The sequence below is a fragment of the Nannobrachium achirus genome (assembly GCF_963921795.1).
Source record: "Nannobrachium achirus genome assembly, chromosome: 17".
NCBI lineage: Eukaryota > Metazoa > Chordata > Actinopteri > Myctophiformes > Myctophidae > Nannobrachium > Nannobrachium achirus.
In genome coordinates this window covers 52,708,312-52,725,695 of record NC_137824.1, presented here as the reverse complement: position 1 = coordinate 52,725,695, position 17,384 = coordinate 52,708,312, and the positions used below count along the sequence as shown (strand labels likewise).

At 40.9% G+C, this 17,384-nt stretch overlaps 1 protein-coding gene across 1 annotated transcript in view; it reads left to right on the top strand.

The window, feature by feature from the left end:
* sec24b (SEC24 homolog B, COPII coat complex component) overlaps positions 1-16,001 on the top strand; it is a 51,934-nt gene extending 35,933 nt beyond the window's left edge. The window contains exons 20-24 of the mRNA XM_080745855.1: positions 664-801; positions 1,406-1,510; positions 5,357-5,449; positions 7,733-7,836; positions 14,651-16,001. Of these exons, the coding sequence (XP_080601981.1) occupies positions 664-801; positions 1,406-1,510; positions 5,357-5,449; positions 7,733-7,836; positions 14,651-14,765 (555 nt within the window). The 3' untranslated portion in view covers positions 14,766-16,001. The remainder of the gene's footprint in view (positions 1-663; positions 802-1,405; positions 1,511-5,356; positions 5,450-7,732; positions 7,837-14,650) is intronic.
* Positions 16,002-17,384: the final 1,383 nt, after the last annotated feature.

Here is a 17,384-nt window from a genome sequence, read left to right as displayed (position 1 = left end):
AAGCCCAAATATGTAAAAGAATAAAGACAATAGTGATGGCTTCCCTGCCAGGTGTGTTAGCACATACAAGAAATTTGTCTGTATACTGTATATACATATTTTTTAAAGATTTGCTTTGGGCTTAAGCCTTTATTCGATAAGACAGTAGAAAGGAATTTGTCTATTTACGTGCACACATAGACATCAAAGGGGGTTTGAGCCCCTGCCCTTTTATCCGTCTGTAAAAAGTCCCCTCTCCAGACCATGAATGCAGTTTTTACTATGGTGAAATTAAAGAAATGTGAATGCCCTCTTTCCATGCCATACGTGAAGGCAGCATTCAAGAGGGAATTGCCTTGTCCAAACTCTCCTGAACTTGCAGCATCTTATGTTGAAAGAAATCCAAGCCATACACTACATCCCCAGTATTGACTTGATTATGCATTTCAGTGTTATCAAGCATCGAAAATAGTCGACCTCCAAGCTCACAACGCGTGGAGGTCGACTGTTTTCGGGGGTCGGCTATTTTGGATACTTCCACCAAAAGACCCTTTTCAGCCCCTGCCTCTCTACACATTCTCTGCATGTCCCTGTATTTAAGGGCCATTGTTACCTGATATTTCTAGTCGCCGAAATCAACACTGCACTCAAACCGTGTTCCCTGATCCGCCTGTGTCTCTGCAGAAAGCCCTGCGGACAGGGACCAGCACACGGCTGGATGAGAGAGTGTTCGCCATGTGTGAGTTCAAGACCCAGCCTCTGCAGCAGATGATGCGCATGGTCCACCCCGACCTGTACCGCCTGGACAACATGTCTGACCAGGTAAGGAAACGCCTGCTAAATGACTGACTTGTACATTGAAACCAGCTGCTGCAACCACCGGTTATTTTCTCAACAATTCAATGAACCATTATTTTATACTTGATTTGATTTGATTTATTTATTTTCACAATAAGAAAACAAACAATACATGTTAACATTATTAAAAAGCATGAAAATATGTGCAGGCGAGAAAGAAAGCACATATAGGGCTTATACAAGGTTCTCACCTAAAGTAATAAACAAGTATAAGTTGAAACACAAGATTCAAACTAAAATATGATATCTCAACAATTCAATTAACCATTATTTTATACTTTGTCCAAAAATAGTGAAAATAGTTGAGCTTGTAGATCGTCTATTTTCACTATTTATTTTTTATTTTTTTGTTAACTCTATTGAAACTTTTCAACTATAATGACATGCCCCAAATAGGGATACATTATTAATCGATTATTTTATCAAATCTTCGATTATTGATCATCGTTTATAATCCACTAAATCAAATAGTTTGATTAACTGTTGCACCCTTATAAGAAACCACCCAAAAGAAAGAAGCGTTTATCCTCAAACTAATCCCCCTGTGCCGCCTCTCTGCCACCGATAGGGCGCGCTCCATCTGAACGACGTGGTGGTTCCTCAGCCCCACCTGCTGCACCTGTCATCTGATAGGCTGAGCCGAGACGGAGCCTTCCTCATGGACTGTGAAAACGTAAGGCCGCCGCTGCCTCCTTCCACCCCACCAGGCTGGACCACAACCATGTTGTGACGACCACACATGATGAGAATGTCATTTAGATCAGTGGTTCGCAAACATTTTCATGTGAAGGACCCCCAAATGTATTTGGCTACGGATCACCATCTGAAAAGATTTTGTACCAGAGAGGGAGATTTGTATTACATTTTTTCACATGCATTTTAAACATTTCAATTTCTTTTGAAAATTGCAGATCTACGGCCTTTACATCGAGCATTGAACCTGTGGCGTTCACAGAACGTTCTTTCATCACTACAGTAGCTCTTCAACCACGATGCACATCATTTATTTAAGTCAACGTTTCGACTGTAGCAGTCTACCTCAGGGTTTAACCCTATTATCTAATAATAATATAACATAATCTGGTCTGCACTCCTTTGCGGTATTCGTCACTGTATATTTTTGCATATCACCTCCACCTTTTTCTCCCTCTCAGTCGGGGACCCCTGGGGTTTGAGAATCACTGATTTAGATGGCATCAACAACTCGACTATATTGTCGCATCGCCTGTTTACAGATGTCTAAAACAAATTGCGTGACATTCTTTTCTTGTCCGATCGACATCATTGACGTTTCAAGAAAGATGGAAAGAGATGGAGAAAGAAACAGAAAAGCTGGTCACATAGCACCTCCACATTTGTAACTGTTTTTTTTACCTAACTAACTACTGCTGTAGGCTGTTCTCACCCAACGGGCTGAGTGGTCCACAGAGTGGGGTCCACAAAAACTTTGCCCAGACCTAACCTTAACCCATTTAGGCCTAAAATTATTGAATGCTTTAACCAGTGAAAAATAGCAGATATACAAGCTCACAGTAGATCTGCTATTTTTGAAAAAGCCGTGAAAATGTGTGCAAATCTTTGGATATATGTATATTCAAAGCGAACGTTTGTAACTAAATTTTTGCTTCTGGGTGGGTCCCTGGAACTAGATATTTTGAAATAGGGGTCCGTGGCCAAATAAATATCATTTTGGGGGTCCTTCACATGAAAAGGTTTGCGAACCACTGACATAGTAGTCTCTCAAGAACAGACTAACTGAGCTCCAGTTAAGTGAAAAGGACCTTTTCTTTGACGATGGCTGGCCAGATTGCTAACATAGAAACATAGGTTTTTCAAAAAACCTTAGAAGGATTCAAAAGACACTTATAGAATCGGGTCAAAATTCAAATTTTCACGATTTTTCAAAAATAGCAGATCTACAAGCTCGCAGCGTGGCACTCGGTGCCGCGCTGTGAGCTTGTATATCTGCTATTTTTCAATAGTTAAAGCATAAAATAATGAAACACAAATTGTGTACCCGTTCTGAATGGGTTAAACAGTGCTGTGAAAGGGACTCGATCCCAAGGCGCAGGGATTGATAGGTTTAAGTTCAATGTTGACACCGTGGTGCCGTCTGTGAATAGCAGTGGTTGTGGGAGTTAACCTGGTGTCGTAGTTACTTTGTAGCAATACATTGTGTTTCTTCCATTCACCCTGTTGGTTGTTGACAAGGGCTCATCTCATTTACTCTGAAGTCGCTCTTAGAGGGTAGGGGGGTTGTTGATGTTTTATGCTCTATTTCCTTTATCGTTGTGGAGAGCGTAGACTAGAGAGACAGGAAGTGCAGAGAGAGGAGAGACTCACGAGTTGGAATTTCTGATCTCATAATAATTCTGTTAGGATTCTCACGGAAATGATTGCATCTTGAAATCTCTTAATTTTATAAGGATTTGATTTGATTCAATCCGATTCAATCATTTTGTACAATGAATCCATTTCAGAGCAGCGGTGGCTCTACTATTGAAGATGGATGATTGAGCTTCTCACTGTATCCCTAAAGCCCCTTTTCCACTGGCCCAACTCCACACCACTCCACACCACACCGCCCACCTGTGCCAGGTTTTCCACTACAAGGACCTGGGTAGAGTGGTGTGAAAGTGGTACTAAACGGGGTACTAAAAAGTATCCACTCTAGAGTAGGTCTGAGCTAGGCCACACAGGGCCAAACGCATCATAATGACTGATCACTCACTGGCTTTTCATTTAGACTACCATGATATAGTTGTAATACATGATAATAGATTCTATTGTGTTATCACCACTATTATAATCTATTATAGTGTATTATAATTATCATAGTAATACATTAATACTTTATAATGTATTATAATCACAGTTATAATCCATTATAGTGTATTATAATTAGGATAGTTGTAATACAAATTTATATTGTATTATAATCACAGTTAAAAGGGTAAATTTGTTTCTTACTGATAGGGGTACTTTTGTGTAATGGAAAATGTAGATATTTTTATGTGGTGCGGTGTGGTGTGGTGTAGTGTGGTGCTAAAACTGTAGTCGAAAAGGGGCTTAAGAGAGATGCCAGCCATTTTGGCCACTTGAATCTCATTACTTTGTTCATGACCCATATTTCATGACCATATCTGAGAGTAGTTACAAAGACCGAGAGCTTTGCCTTCTGGCTCAGCCAACAAGTAAAGGTATAGCGAACAAAATACAGCTTCTGCCGCCTCGAATCGCTGGTCGATCTTATGCTCCATCCTACCTTCTCTCGAAAACAAGACCCTGAATTACTTGAACTCGAGTTCAAGTTCCTTACTAAGGAATCATTCCCTACTTGGAATGGGCCATGGTCTCAGATTTAGGCATAGGCTACACGGAGCTGGATATTTCATATATCCTGGTTTTTCAGATATCCACATAGAAAAATATCTAGTTCCACACGGAGCTGGATATTTCATATATCCCGGTTTTTCAGATATCCACATAGAAAAATATCTAGGTCCAACAAGCACACACACAGTAAAGTCTTCAGAGATATCCAGGTTCCCTGTCTACACAGATCCAGTGAATCGGATATTTTTCAATCTCTCCACTTATTTATCCGGTTTAAAAAATATCCAGCTTTGCAGCCGAAATATCCAGCTTCATGTGGCTGCAAGCCCCAACAGCACAAAAAAATGTCTAGCTTCAGAAATATCCAGCTCTGTGTAGCCATGGCCTTAGAGATACTGAACCTCACCTCATCCAAGCCACCTCCCACTCTGTTGTGAACTGATCAAATCACTGCAGAAGTTTCAATGAATACAAATATATTTAATTCACAAATGTGACTGGATTAACTATTTTGATCAGTATTGGAATACAGACAGCAAATGATTTCATCAAGCTTCAGGTCCTCTGCACATACCATATTTGATTCGGTTTTATTTTGGCCCAAAATGATTTGGATTGTAATCGATGCTGTTGAATTTTGCCACCTTAACATGGATGCATTGTCAACAAAGTATCATTTAGAAACCGAGAAAGGACTGCAAAAATGTTTTCCTTCTGTGTCATAGAGCAGTGGTTCTCAACCTGTGGGTCGGGACCCAAATTATATTGGGGGGTCCCCAGAGGTTTAGCTAAATGTTAACATTGTTTTCTCACTCAACAGTAAACAGCCCAACATACAGTATAAGTGTATACAGGGTATCTGCACATTTCTGAAGTTACAATTTAAGGACTTTTTTTTTAGTACCTCTGGTCAAACATTGGTCAAATTGTCAAATACTAGAGGCAGACATTGTGAAAATAGCAGTTGCGAGGCGTGTGTGAGCATGTAGATTGTCTATTTTCAAAATGGAATAGATCGAGTCAAACTAAATGTAATGCCAACTCCTACAATTCCAGGTGCTTGTGCAGGGTTAAAAGATATGATTATTTTGGGGGTCGCGGCCTGAAAAGGTTGAGAACCACTGTCATAGAGGTGACATAGTGTACATTAGTGATCTCTAACTCTGTATTTCTCCACCTCCAGGTGTTATACCTATGGATTGGTAAATGCTGTAATGACATGTTCATCAGAGACGTCCTCGGCTGCCCCAATCACGCTTCTATACCACCTAACATGGTTAGTAACACGTTTCATTACATTACCAACTTCAGCAAGTGGACTTGGACAATTCAGAAACAAACATCTTAACCATAATGGCAATGTTTCATCCAAAGTATAAAGACGTGATTGAAGAGTGACAGCTATATGTCATGATTATGTGACAATACAGACTGATTTTAACGTTTTGTCTGAAATCCCATCCCACCATTAACCAGGGTTTCCACGATCATGAAATCCTGGAAATATTTTGAAATTAGAAAAATATTTTTCCAGTACTGGAAAAGTTTTGGAATTGATCGAGGGTCCTGGAAGGTTTTTGGTTATTGATTTTGTTAACTCATTTACTGCCTGCCACCATAAATCGATTTTGAGGGTTCCCTGCCATGAATTTCTTACCTTTTGACGTGGGCACGTGCGTCCATAGTGCACAAACCACAGGTATTGTGTATTTATAAGAATTTATTCTTCTGCTTGCTCCTTTTCGTTCATGGGTGTACTGTAAAATATAGAATTTCTGAGCTAAGTATAATGGATTGTAATGTACACTACATGTGCGAAATGAAACGAAATGAAACGTGCACGCTTTATTTTTGCTATACTGCCTTTTTTGGGGCATTGCACATAAGTAAGATAAGTAAGAGACTCGTTATTGTGCTGAATGATTGTTTTATAGTCCTCGAAATTGGGTTAAATATTCTGGAAAGGTTTTGGAAATTCATTGGTAAAAATGTGTGGGAACCCTGATTAAAACACTTACGTTCTTACACACACACACACACACACACACACACACACACACACACACACACACACACAATGCATACTGTACTGAATGCAGACAGCACACAAAGCTATGGGCCTAAATTCAGGGCTGTCGATGCAGCACAGCATTATATACTGTACATCACAATTCAGAATTTCTACTTAGCTTCACAATAAAATACCTTCCAGTATAGTCAGCAGCAGTGCAAAGCATGTCATGCAGCAAAACAGATTTGCTTGGCCAGCCCTTTTTCTTCTCTCTCTCTCTCTCTTTTTTTACCCCCACTTTAACAAATGTTGTGGCTACCTCGACCACTGTCATTACAACACAACAATGTGGGTGTGATAACAATAGCCAGAAGTAGCATCAATTGTCAGTGCTTGTTTATGCCCTTTATTCCATAATTTCTAGAACAGGGGCTGACTGACGCATCCCACAGCCACCTCCGTACTTCACATTCCAAACCACGTGCAGGGGTGTCACACCACAATTCTGGGCCCTGGGTACAAGGATTCACTGCTGGGCCCCCCATGAATGTTCTTCATTGGGGGAGGTGGTTTAACCCGTTTAGACTGGAAACGTATTATTACGCATTATTTTGTGCTTTAACTATTGGAAAAATAGCAGATATACAAGCTCACAGCTACGAGCTTGTAGATCTGCTATTTTTGAAAAATCCTGAACATTTGTGCAAGTCTTTGAATATTTCAAACCCTTCTGAGGTTTTTTGAAAAACTTATGTTTCCCATCTCAAAATATTTAGTTCCAGGGACCCCCCCCCCCCCCCAGAAGATAAATTTGAATTACAAATGTCCACTTAAAAAATACATTAAAAAAGTGGGCACGGTGGAAAAGTGGTTAGTGCTTCGCCTCACAGCTAGAAGGTCCTGGGTTCGATTTCCGCTGGGGGAAGCTGTGGGCGTGTTCCTCCCTCCGCGTCATCAGCGCCCACACACTAGGTGGGGTTGGTGATAGGGCCTTTCTGTGTGGAGTTTGCATGTTCTCCCCGTGTCTCCTAGGGTAGATGCACTCACAAAAACATGCAGTAGTCCTGGTTTCTATACTACCTCCACCTAGCCAGCCAGGTGCTCCCCAATTCCCCTGGCGCAGCAGGGGAGAGCGGAAACCAGGACTACAGGTTAGGCACTGGGTGAGAAAATGGGTTGCAAAAAACATGAAAAGAAAAATACATTAAAAGTTTTGCACACATTTTCACGACCTTTTAAAAATAGCAGATCTACAAGCACTGTGAGCTTTTATATCTACTATGTTTCAATAACTAAAGTATAAAATAATTAAGGCCCCTCCACCTTGGGCCCTAGTAACCCAGTCCCATCCCCCCCCAGTGACACCCCTGACCACGTGCATAGTTCTCCCCGACCGCATGTCCAATTGTGCAACGCCAGGCCCGAGTATCTGTATCTGCGAAAGCTATTTCTATCAAGTCGGTGGCTCTCCAAGGCTCAGTAGTAAAAACAATCCCGCGCGTGTTTTGTTCTTCTCTTCTCCTCTGTTCCTGGCTTTATGAATCCCAGACCCAAATTCCTGAGTTGGACACCCCTCTGTCTGAGAGAGTGCGTGCATTCCTGGACTGGCTGCAGGACCGCAGACTGTTCAGCCCCTTGCTCTACGTCGTCAAGTAAGTATCCTCCGCTGAGCGGGGACATGAGATGGTACGCCCCAGAATCTGGAGCACAAGGGCACAGGTTCACCCAAACATGTCCACAATGCACATCATGCACAGATGTTGTTTACAGTGGAGGGAAAAGTACTCACATTTTGTACTTGCTGTAAAAAATATCAATTACCGCAAATGTAGAAATGGTACTAAAAGTCTGGAATTCTACATTTACTTGAGTAAAGGTACAAAAGTATTGGTGTCAAAATGTACCAAAAGTAGAAAGTTTTCACTATTGTAGAATGCCCCATTTCACAAGTTTTCAAATCTGATGTGGTTAATGTATGTTTTGTAATAATAATACAAATTTACAAAGTAAGTTTTCAAATAATTGTAGTGGAGTAAAAGTACAATATTTATCTCTGAGATGTGGTAGAGTAGAAGTTAAAGTGCTGAAACTCAGTTACTTGACACCACTGATTATTTAGCACGCTACCATGTATGAAAGGGAGTCTGCATTAAGCGTAGACTAGAGATATCGGCTAAAGGCTCAAAGGAGGGGTGGGTGGGCTTACTGATTTATAACCCATTCATATAATGTCATTAAAAGTGTGGTCAAGTACTGCATGAATAACGCTAGTTCTACACTAAGGCTGCTGAGCACTCAGACAGGTCTGACAGTGTTTTGTTGTTACTGTCGCTTTATCTACAGTGTTTGAGAAATAACAGGGTACCGTGGCTGATACCGTGTTTGTAGTCTTGCCCAGTCAGACAATCTCCGCCTACTGATACGACTGGTGACATCTGAATTCAAATGAACTGTAGGGGCTAAAAAAGTCAGAGATTTAAAACACTGCGTTGCAGAATCAAAGCAAAGACTTTAAGTGTTAGGGAGAACTAAAATGTATAGTTCAGAATGAATGGAATGCTGGTAGAAGATATCCAAGCACCGCTGGACAGTAGGGCTGTCACAATTATTACATAATAATCGTCAAATCGCAATTATTTGACATAACCGTGATTATTTTTCATATTAATTGTTTCCATGTTGAAAATGTTCATACAGTATATATTTTTTTAAAAGTAAAAAATAGTGGAAATAGCAGATCTACAAGCTAAATGTGACTCGTTGTGAGCTTGTAGATCGGTCATGATAAAGTGTAAAGTTGTCAAATATGTCAGTAATGTCTTTGTATATTTAGGTTATATGTCATATGTGCAACTTCAAAGCCTAAAAGCCAAACAGAAATGTAATTGCCAATGACAAAAACACAATTAAATCGTTAATCGATTATTATTTGAGTGACAATTGATCGTCATGGAAAAGCCCTACTGGTCAGAGCGGTAAACTTCCTCTTTGAGGTATGGGGGGCAGTAGTTATGGGGGTAACTACTGGGTAGTAGAGTGTAAGCTTGCGGGATAGGATCTTATGGCGAAGTCGTCCGGGATCTCTTGTAATAGGGAGTGAGCTACGAGATGGGGATCTTATTGATGAAGTCGTCCGGTCTCTATAGTCGCGATAACACTATTCGTCGCTGTGAAGCTTGAACACACTCTTTCACCCAGTAGCTCAGCCTTATATAGGGGCTGGTTTGGTATCACCATATAAGGACGGCCCTAGAGCATAGTTGTTTCGTCATTTCTTCCATATATATACATATCAGTATACATATCAATATGTCCGTATTAGGACATCTCTGTAACATTAAAGATTTGGGGGTATGATGAGGATTGTTTTTCAACGCAGTTTGCTGTTCTATCCCATTTATTGAATTTAGTTGTCCTTACTGATGTCTGATCGCCTGGCTATGCGACATTAGTGGTTGATTGCGACCGTAGGTCGCATTTACTATCAAACCCTGCACAAAGTGTAAGTCAGTCCGTCAGTCTGTCTGTCAGTCTGTCTGTCACACCTCACACGTCACACTCTTGCCCTGCTCATATCTCCGCAACCGTTGCCCCGATCCATGCCAAATTTTGCACACACGTTCCTTACCTGCCAAACTACAACCTCCAAGGACCCCCAGAGCTCCAGGGACCCCCAGGTCCCTGGGGGACCCCCAGATGTAAAAAATGACCACATGTGCTAAACTGACCAAATGACCACCCCAACGGGGCTGCTCACGGGGAATTCCCGGGGACCACCCACTCCTGGTGCTCCAGAATGCATGCAAAAGTGGTGGCGCCCCCAGTGGAGGACCCCCTACACTGCAGCTCACATAAAATGCCGTAACTCCGGCTAGAAGCGACCGGGACAGCCGGGGCCGGTACCTATTCGTCCGCCTTGCCGGCGCGGAGACCCCACCCCTCATTTCTCACATGGCCCTCTTCTAGCGCCACCATGAGGCTGATTCTTGCAAAACACATTTTTGGACACTGCTCCTACAATTTTTGCCCTAAAATCACGCAAATCGGTACACAGTATGTCTACACTCATCCCATCAACATGAATCTCTCCCATATAGCGCCACCTCCAGGCCGATTTTTAAAAACACATTTTTGGACACTGCTCCTACAGATTTTGCCCTGAAATCACGAAAATCAATACACAGTATGTCTACACTCATGTCATCAACATGGATCAGGAAGATTTTGGCAAAACACATTTTTGCCCTATTTGTGGAGATAAGTGACCTACGGTCGCTTATCTCCCGATTAGGGAGTCTTACTGGTGGTTGCAGGATAGATGGAGGCTGAGGTCACTTTGTGAACTCTCTGCCTGTCAGTCTTTTTTTTGCTTATGGCTTAGGTTTCAGCACTGTTTTGAAAACAAGTCCCATTAACTGGGACAGAAAAAGCTTACTGGGCAGTATTGTTTATCATATTGTCACTGTCAGGCTAAAACCTCGTATCTCCAAGGTTCACATTTGTTTTTAAAAACCTACTTCATACAAAAGTGTCGCACAAAATTAGTGAAAATAGCAGATCTACAAGCACATCGCAAGGCGTTGTGTGCTTGTAGATCGGCTATTTTCACTATTTAAAATCATTTTTTAAACTGAGAGGCAGGGACAGGGACTCATTGTCTGTTGCAGAGATTGAACCTGTAACATTTTACCAAAGGTCTTTACACACTGGGAGGGTGACAAATGAACCATCCGAAAATGTGTTGATGAATATTTCTCATCAAACTATTCATATAGTTGGCATGTCTCTTTCACACGTATTGCTGATTTTATTCGAGATGAAAAATAAACCGTGCTGTGTTTCTTCATTGGCGTGAAATATTTGCGTTGTGTGAAGGGTTGGGATTAGAGAATTCTGCCCGAACCCGACCCTACCCGACATTTTCGGGCCGGGCCTAAAATGTATCCCAATCAGTCGGATCAAAAGGTTGAGAACTACTTATCTATTCCTATCCCACGTTAGTCTGTTCTCTTAAACTTGTATATTGCAATGCACTCATGTTAACTGATTGTAACTTATAGTATGAGCAAACACTTGCAATTATATGGGCACATTTCCTAATAATGATGACTCCAGCAGTCAATCCGGTACACTTTCCCTTCTTGGGATTCTAAGTGCATTTTCTGTGGAATCTCTTGACATCTGACTTCCCAGTAACTGAGAACACTGGGGCGCCATCATAGGTCACCAGGTCTTTTATTGCGCTGTTTCTCAACTAGTCTTCACTTTCCCACATGGGACCACATGCTCTACCTTCAAGGACCACCAGTTGAAAACCCCTGCCCTATTGGAATCGTTAAATGGAACCCTTAAGAGAGAATCGTTAAAGGACCATTTCACCTCTGGGACAACCATGTCTTATTTTATTGTTGTTTGGGACACGATCAACACAATCCTGAGTAATTATTTGTGTTCAATCTGTGTTCTTAGATATTTTAGAATTTCAGCATGCTACAAAGCTTCATATGATGTAAATGCAACTCAGGATTGTGTTGATCGTGTCCCAATTCACAACAATAAAATAAGATCTGGTTGTCCCCAGAGGTGAAATGGTCCTTTAAGGAACCAGAATCGATCGGATCTCAACCCTAGTCGTGTGTGAACATGATCAGGACAACAAGCTCCAGTTTGGAAAAAATATATATTTTCAAGCGAACAAAAACAAGGCCCCCAGTGTGTGTATAGGGACCTTCATGAGAGGAAGTTTCCTCCCGGTATAGATAGACCTGTGGGTGCCTGAAGAATAGTATGTCTAATGTAAACACAACACTAAGTACTGAGCACCTTGACTGACAGCCCTGGGCAAGACTGCCTGTCTGGCACACATTGTTTGTTCTCTTTCCCTTATGCATTGTTCCTTATGCATTGTTCCTTATGCATTGTTCCTTATGCATTGTTCCACAACCACATTTTTGTCATTGTGCTGTACAGGGACGTGCTGGGCCCCTGATTCAGCCCGGGAAAAAGAGTTGGAGAGGCCCTCATTGCGCGCTATAGAGAGAGATCTCTCTATAGCGCTGCTGCTAGCTTGCTACTCAAAGATTTGCCATTTCAGATCATGACAAACCTTGTATGTCCAAAACCGTTTGTTTTGTATTTATCATTTTCAAAATGATTTAAACTAGTGAAAACAGCCGATCTACAAGCACACAACGCCTCGCACCGCGAGGCGTTGTGTGCTTGTAGATCTGCTGTTTTCACTACTTTTGTGCAACGGCCTTGTATGATGAAGCAGGGCTTTGCTTTGCGAAAAGAAATGTATAAATTTGAAACTTGGAGATACAAGGTTTCTGCAAGACAGTGACGATTTACTTTGTTGGCCGCACAGCCCCCAAAATGGAACGAAGGCCGACATTTTATTTTAAATTTTTTCCTAATGGCCTGCCTGGGCCGGCCGGGAATGAACCGGCCGTTCGGGAGTTGTCCCGCTTTTCCCAATGGCCAGCACGTCCCTGGTGCTGTATGTAGTCTGATGGCTGTTCACATGGAATGCTGCGGGGAAGATTTCACTTGCACCGTAGGGCTGGGCAATATTTAGATATTATATCGATCGTGATATGAGTCAGAATCACTGTATCTCTGACCAAATAGCTCAATATCAATATTTGTGACTATCAGTTTTCTTTTGAACTTTTCAAGCTTTTAAAAATAGAAGAAAAGAAAAATGATATTATGGTCACAATATCGATGTGATATTTGGTCAAACGTGGTGATATTTGATTTTGTTCATATTGCATAGCCCTTCTACCCAGTGGATAATAGCGTTAGCCGAGTAAGCATTTTTGGGCTCTCACAGCTTATCTCCATATACAGTACATGTATCTCCATACAGGGGTCTCCATATATGGGTAACTGGTCCGATATATACATCACTGGCTTGTCGCCCTGAGATGTCTTACTAGTAATACCTTGAATGGTCTGTGTGATAACACCAACAACTGTGAATTTACTTGCACACATTTAATTTTAAAGCATTCAAATTACTTAAAATAAGGGTGAATTAATCAATACATGAAAATAAATAAACGAACTAAATTAATAATATTTAATGGTCTGAAATTGCTAACATTACAAAAGTAAACTTTGATGATATATTTTTTCATCAAGTGACCATTGTTATTGCATTTAAAGAGGGAAAATTCTGTCCTCTTGCACATTCACTTGCTCTTACAGTACATGTTGGCAAAAGAACAGAAAACGCGTTGAAACCGAGCATGATTATTTGGAACATACTTTTTCGGTAAAACATTTAAAATGTTTAGTGCATAATAACATGCATTAAAATAATTAATTATTATCTAATAACAAAATCAGCATGATTCACAACTAGTGCTAAGACTCAAATGATACCTTGCAGACTATGTGGTTCTAACTAAATGAAGGCACTGTGGGAAGAGGGGGACTTTTGTTGAATTTGCCATGTGTGTCGCATAGAAAAGACCCCACTATATATGCTGTCATTTCATGCTACTGAATGCATGTGGTTCTTGGTGTACATTCTATAGCTTATGTCATGTTTTTCCTCAAGTCAAGAACATGACTGACTCATTAGAACTGTCATATGTTTGAAACACAGTTAATTGGATCATATGACAGAAGGACTGATGACTCTTGATGAGTAAGAATGTAAAAAATCAAGTCTCCTCCAATAAACCCAAGGAATGCAGTGCAGTAGCTCTGTAGAAATGTGTTTATTATTACCCTTTGTCACTGTTGACAATCCAAGTAGTGTATGTTCCAAGAGCATTTATTAACCCATTTAGGCCTAGGATTATTGACTGCTTTAACTATTGAAAAATAGCAGATATACAAGCTCACAGCGAGCTTGTAGATCTGCTATTTTTTAAAAATCATGATTTTTTTCTTTGCAGGTCTTTGAATATATCTATTTAAAAGCAAACATTTGTAACTCAAGTATTTGCTTCTGGGGGTCCCTGGAACAACATATTTTGAGATGGGGGGGGGGTCCGTGGCTAAATACCTGTAATTTTGGGGGTCCTTGACATGAAAAAGTTTGAGAACCACTGATTTAGAGGAAGGATTTAGAAGTCGGGTCAAAGATCGGGTCAAAGATATTCAAAGACTTGCACACATTTTCTAGATTTTTCAAAAATAGCAGATCTACAAGCTCGCAGCGCGGCACTCGGTGCCGCCCTGTGAGCTTGTATATCTGCTATTTTTCTAAAGTTAAAGCATACTATAATGGTTAAAGTGGTTAAAATCTAACGTGACTTGGGCGCCTTCCAGGTATTTGAGAGTTTAAGGACAAAAATGTGAACACAGACATATCTCATTGATTTTATATAGTTGTCAATATAGTTCTTATTGGTTCTGTAAATGCCATCTTCCACAATGTGACAAGTGGCTGACCAATAGAATTGACAAGCCAAACGTTGACACTAATCTGGGTTCTCTGCTCCCCTGCAGGGACGACGCTTCAGCCAAGATGACGTTCTTCCAACATCTGGTGGAGGATCGGTCAGAGGCAGCCTCCTCTTACATCGACTTCCTCCAGCACATCCAGAAGCAAATGTCTAAATAGGAAAATGCCCCATCGACAAGGAAAGCCACTTTGGTGGCTGTGCGGAACAAAAAATACTGAGTGAGAGAATGTTTCTGGACAGATGAAATGGGGAAAGCATCGTTAGCCAAATTACACCTGAAGCTGAGTCCCTTTGCTGTGGATTGGTTAAGATGTGACCATTTACAGCCAAAAGGGCAGGAGCTCCAGGGGAAAAAAGATGCAGACGCCAGACGGTTGGAGAAAATGGCGCAGGAACGGAATGAAATGAACGAACTATTGCGTCTTGGTCCCGGAAGAAGTTACCTGAAATCACAAACGAGCTGCCCATTCAAACCAACTTGGATTTCTTGCCCTCCCCTGTTCTGCTGTCTGTCAGCCTCATGTAGCCCGTGGCCAAACCCCAAAAGAAAGGGAAGAAAGCCTAGAAAGAAAGATGTTGTGTTTCCACTGAGTTTTAGTTGACTTTTGTGTCTGTGAGCTCTCACATGTAGCTAGTGCTATTCCCCGCCAAACCTTCCCTTTTTATGTTTCCAACCATTATGAAGAAGACACTGGAGAAAAGAAATGAGCATTCCTTCTATTTCTTTTTCTACCTTTTTGTTTTGTTTTTTTAACGTTTAGTTTTTATTTTGTTTGTTTGCTGCTAGTGACGATAAATGACCTTTCCACTTAAAGACGACCTAAAATGGTGTTTTGAGAGAGATTAATTTCCATTTCGTTGTGTATTTCCTAGTGAAACTGGCTGTGCGCTTCTCAGCCTGTCAAACCGATTGTTGGAACCTCCAGGTGCCGTGAGCGTCTTTTAGCCAGCTATGATATTCTTTCCACTTTTTTCCACTTTATTGTTAACTATATCTCCATTATGACTGCAATGTGCTCTAAAAGGGTGAAAAACATTTTTCTTTTCAGCTCGTCTTTAATGGGAAGATTGAGTGTAATTTATACTCCATAGCACGGCGGTGTGTCTTGCCAATGAGAACAGATAGATTTTCAAGCTAACAATGCGTCACAATGCAGCACGTTGTTAGCTTGAAAATCAGTTCTTGTTGGCCAGCGACACCGTTGTGCAATAGAGTATAAATGAAGCTTAACTCTAACAGAATGTGAAATGAAGGAACCATTGTCAAACCAGCCCCTGTTTTGTTCCCCCTCTATGCGCTAACTGAAAATTGCTATCCACTTTGTAACTATTGAAAAGAGTCTTTTATGTGCGATAATTTATGAACCAGCTTATTAAATAAAGGTAAAACAGTGGTCTGCTTGTTTTAGTGTATAATGATTGCACACTTAACTGTCACAGATGAACAGAAATTGGGGTTGTGTCCTTCTACACTTTGGCCTTGAAGTAACGTTTGACAATGAAAATGCAACAATCTGGTGAGTACATTTGCTCTTTTGGACGGATTTCAGTTATGACTTCACTTCAATTACCAGCACTCATCTCTGTGATGTCAGTGGGTTTCTGGCGTTGTCCATACCTCTTCATTTGACATGTTTGGCCTCAGTGTTCATTGTCCTGACACAGCCGAGTAGTGTTTGTCTGAGAGTGGTTGGGTGATTAAAATTAACCCCTTTAGGACTAGAATTATTGAATGCTTTAACCAGTGAAATTTGAAAAATTGTGAAAATTAGAATTTTGACCCGATTCTATTAGTGTCTTTTGAATCCTTCTAAAGGTTTTTTTGAAAAACCTATGTTTCTATGTCAGCAATCTGGCTGGCCATCGTCAAAGAAAAGGTCCTTTTCACTTCAACTGGAGCTCAGTTATTAGTCTGTTCTTGAGAGACTACTATGTCAGTGGTTTTCATGTGAAGGACCCCCAAAATGATATACATTTGTCCACGGGCCCCCATCTCAAAATATTTAGTTCCAGGGACCACCCAGAAGAAAAATTTGAGTTACAAACGTTCGCTTTAAAAATACATAATTATATTCAAAGATTTGCACACATTTTCATGACTTTTTCAAAAATAGCAGATCTACAAGCTCGCAGCGCGGCACTCAGTGCTGCGCTGTGAGCTTGTATATCTGCTATTTTTCAATAGTTAAAGCATTCAATAATTCTAGGCCTAAATGGTATTACATTCGAGAGTAAAAAGGACATATGCTATATTTCACTATACAGCTGATCTCCATTAAAAGTAAACTCAAAGACAAAAAGGATAATTTGGGGGGTTGATTTTCCAAACCTTTCAAGTACTGGAAATTCTGGGTCATAGAGATGTCTATTCTTCTCCAGACTATTTTTCGTTTACTTATTATCACCAAATGTTCTTCGATTATGACATGCCCAGAATAGTGACGCTAAGGTTCCTGTGGTTAAGTGAGGGTGACATCCAGTAAACATCCAAACAAGCCAGTCGACTTTATCCTGTTGTGTTCGTTTCTCTGCTCCGTTTGCAGACGTATCTGGCTGCCATATGTCCCGACTGTTTAGGGGAAAATGACTCCCCCGGACCTCAAATATTTCACTCCGTCACGCTTTCTAGTGACAGCACAAGCAAGAGTGCAAGATGCAGGATTAAGTAGAGTTGGGTTTGAGTTCAGCCCATATGGGCACGACTGAGGAAAAATGCTCTACATTGGTAAATATGTTTAATATTGTAGGAGGAAAAAAGGGGGGTGTTTTTGCCCCAT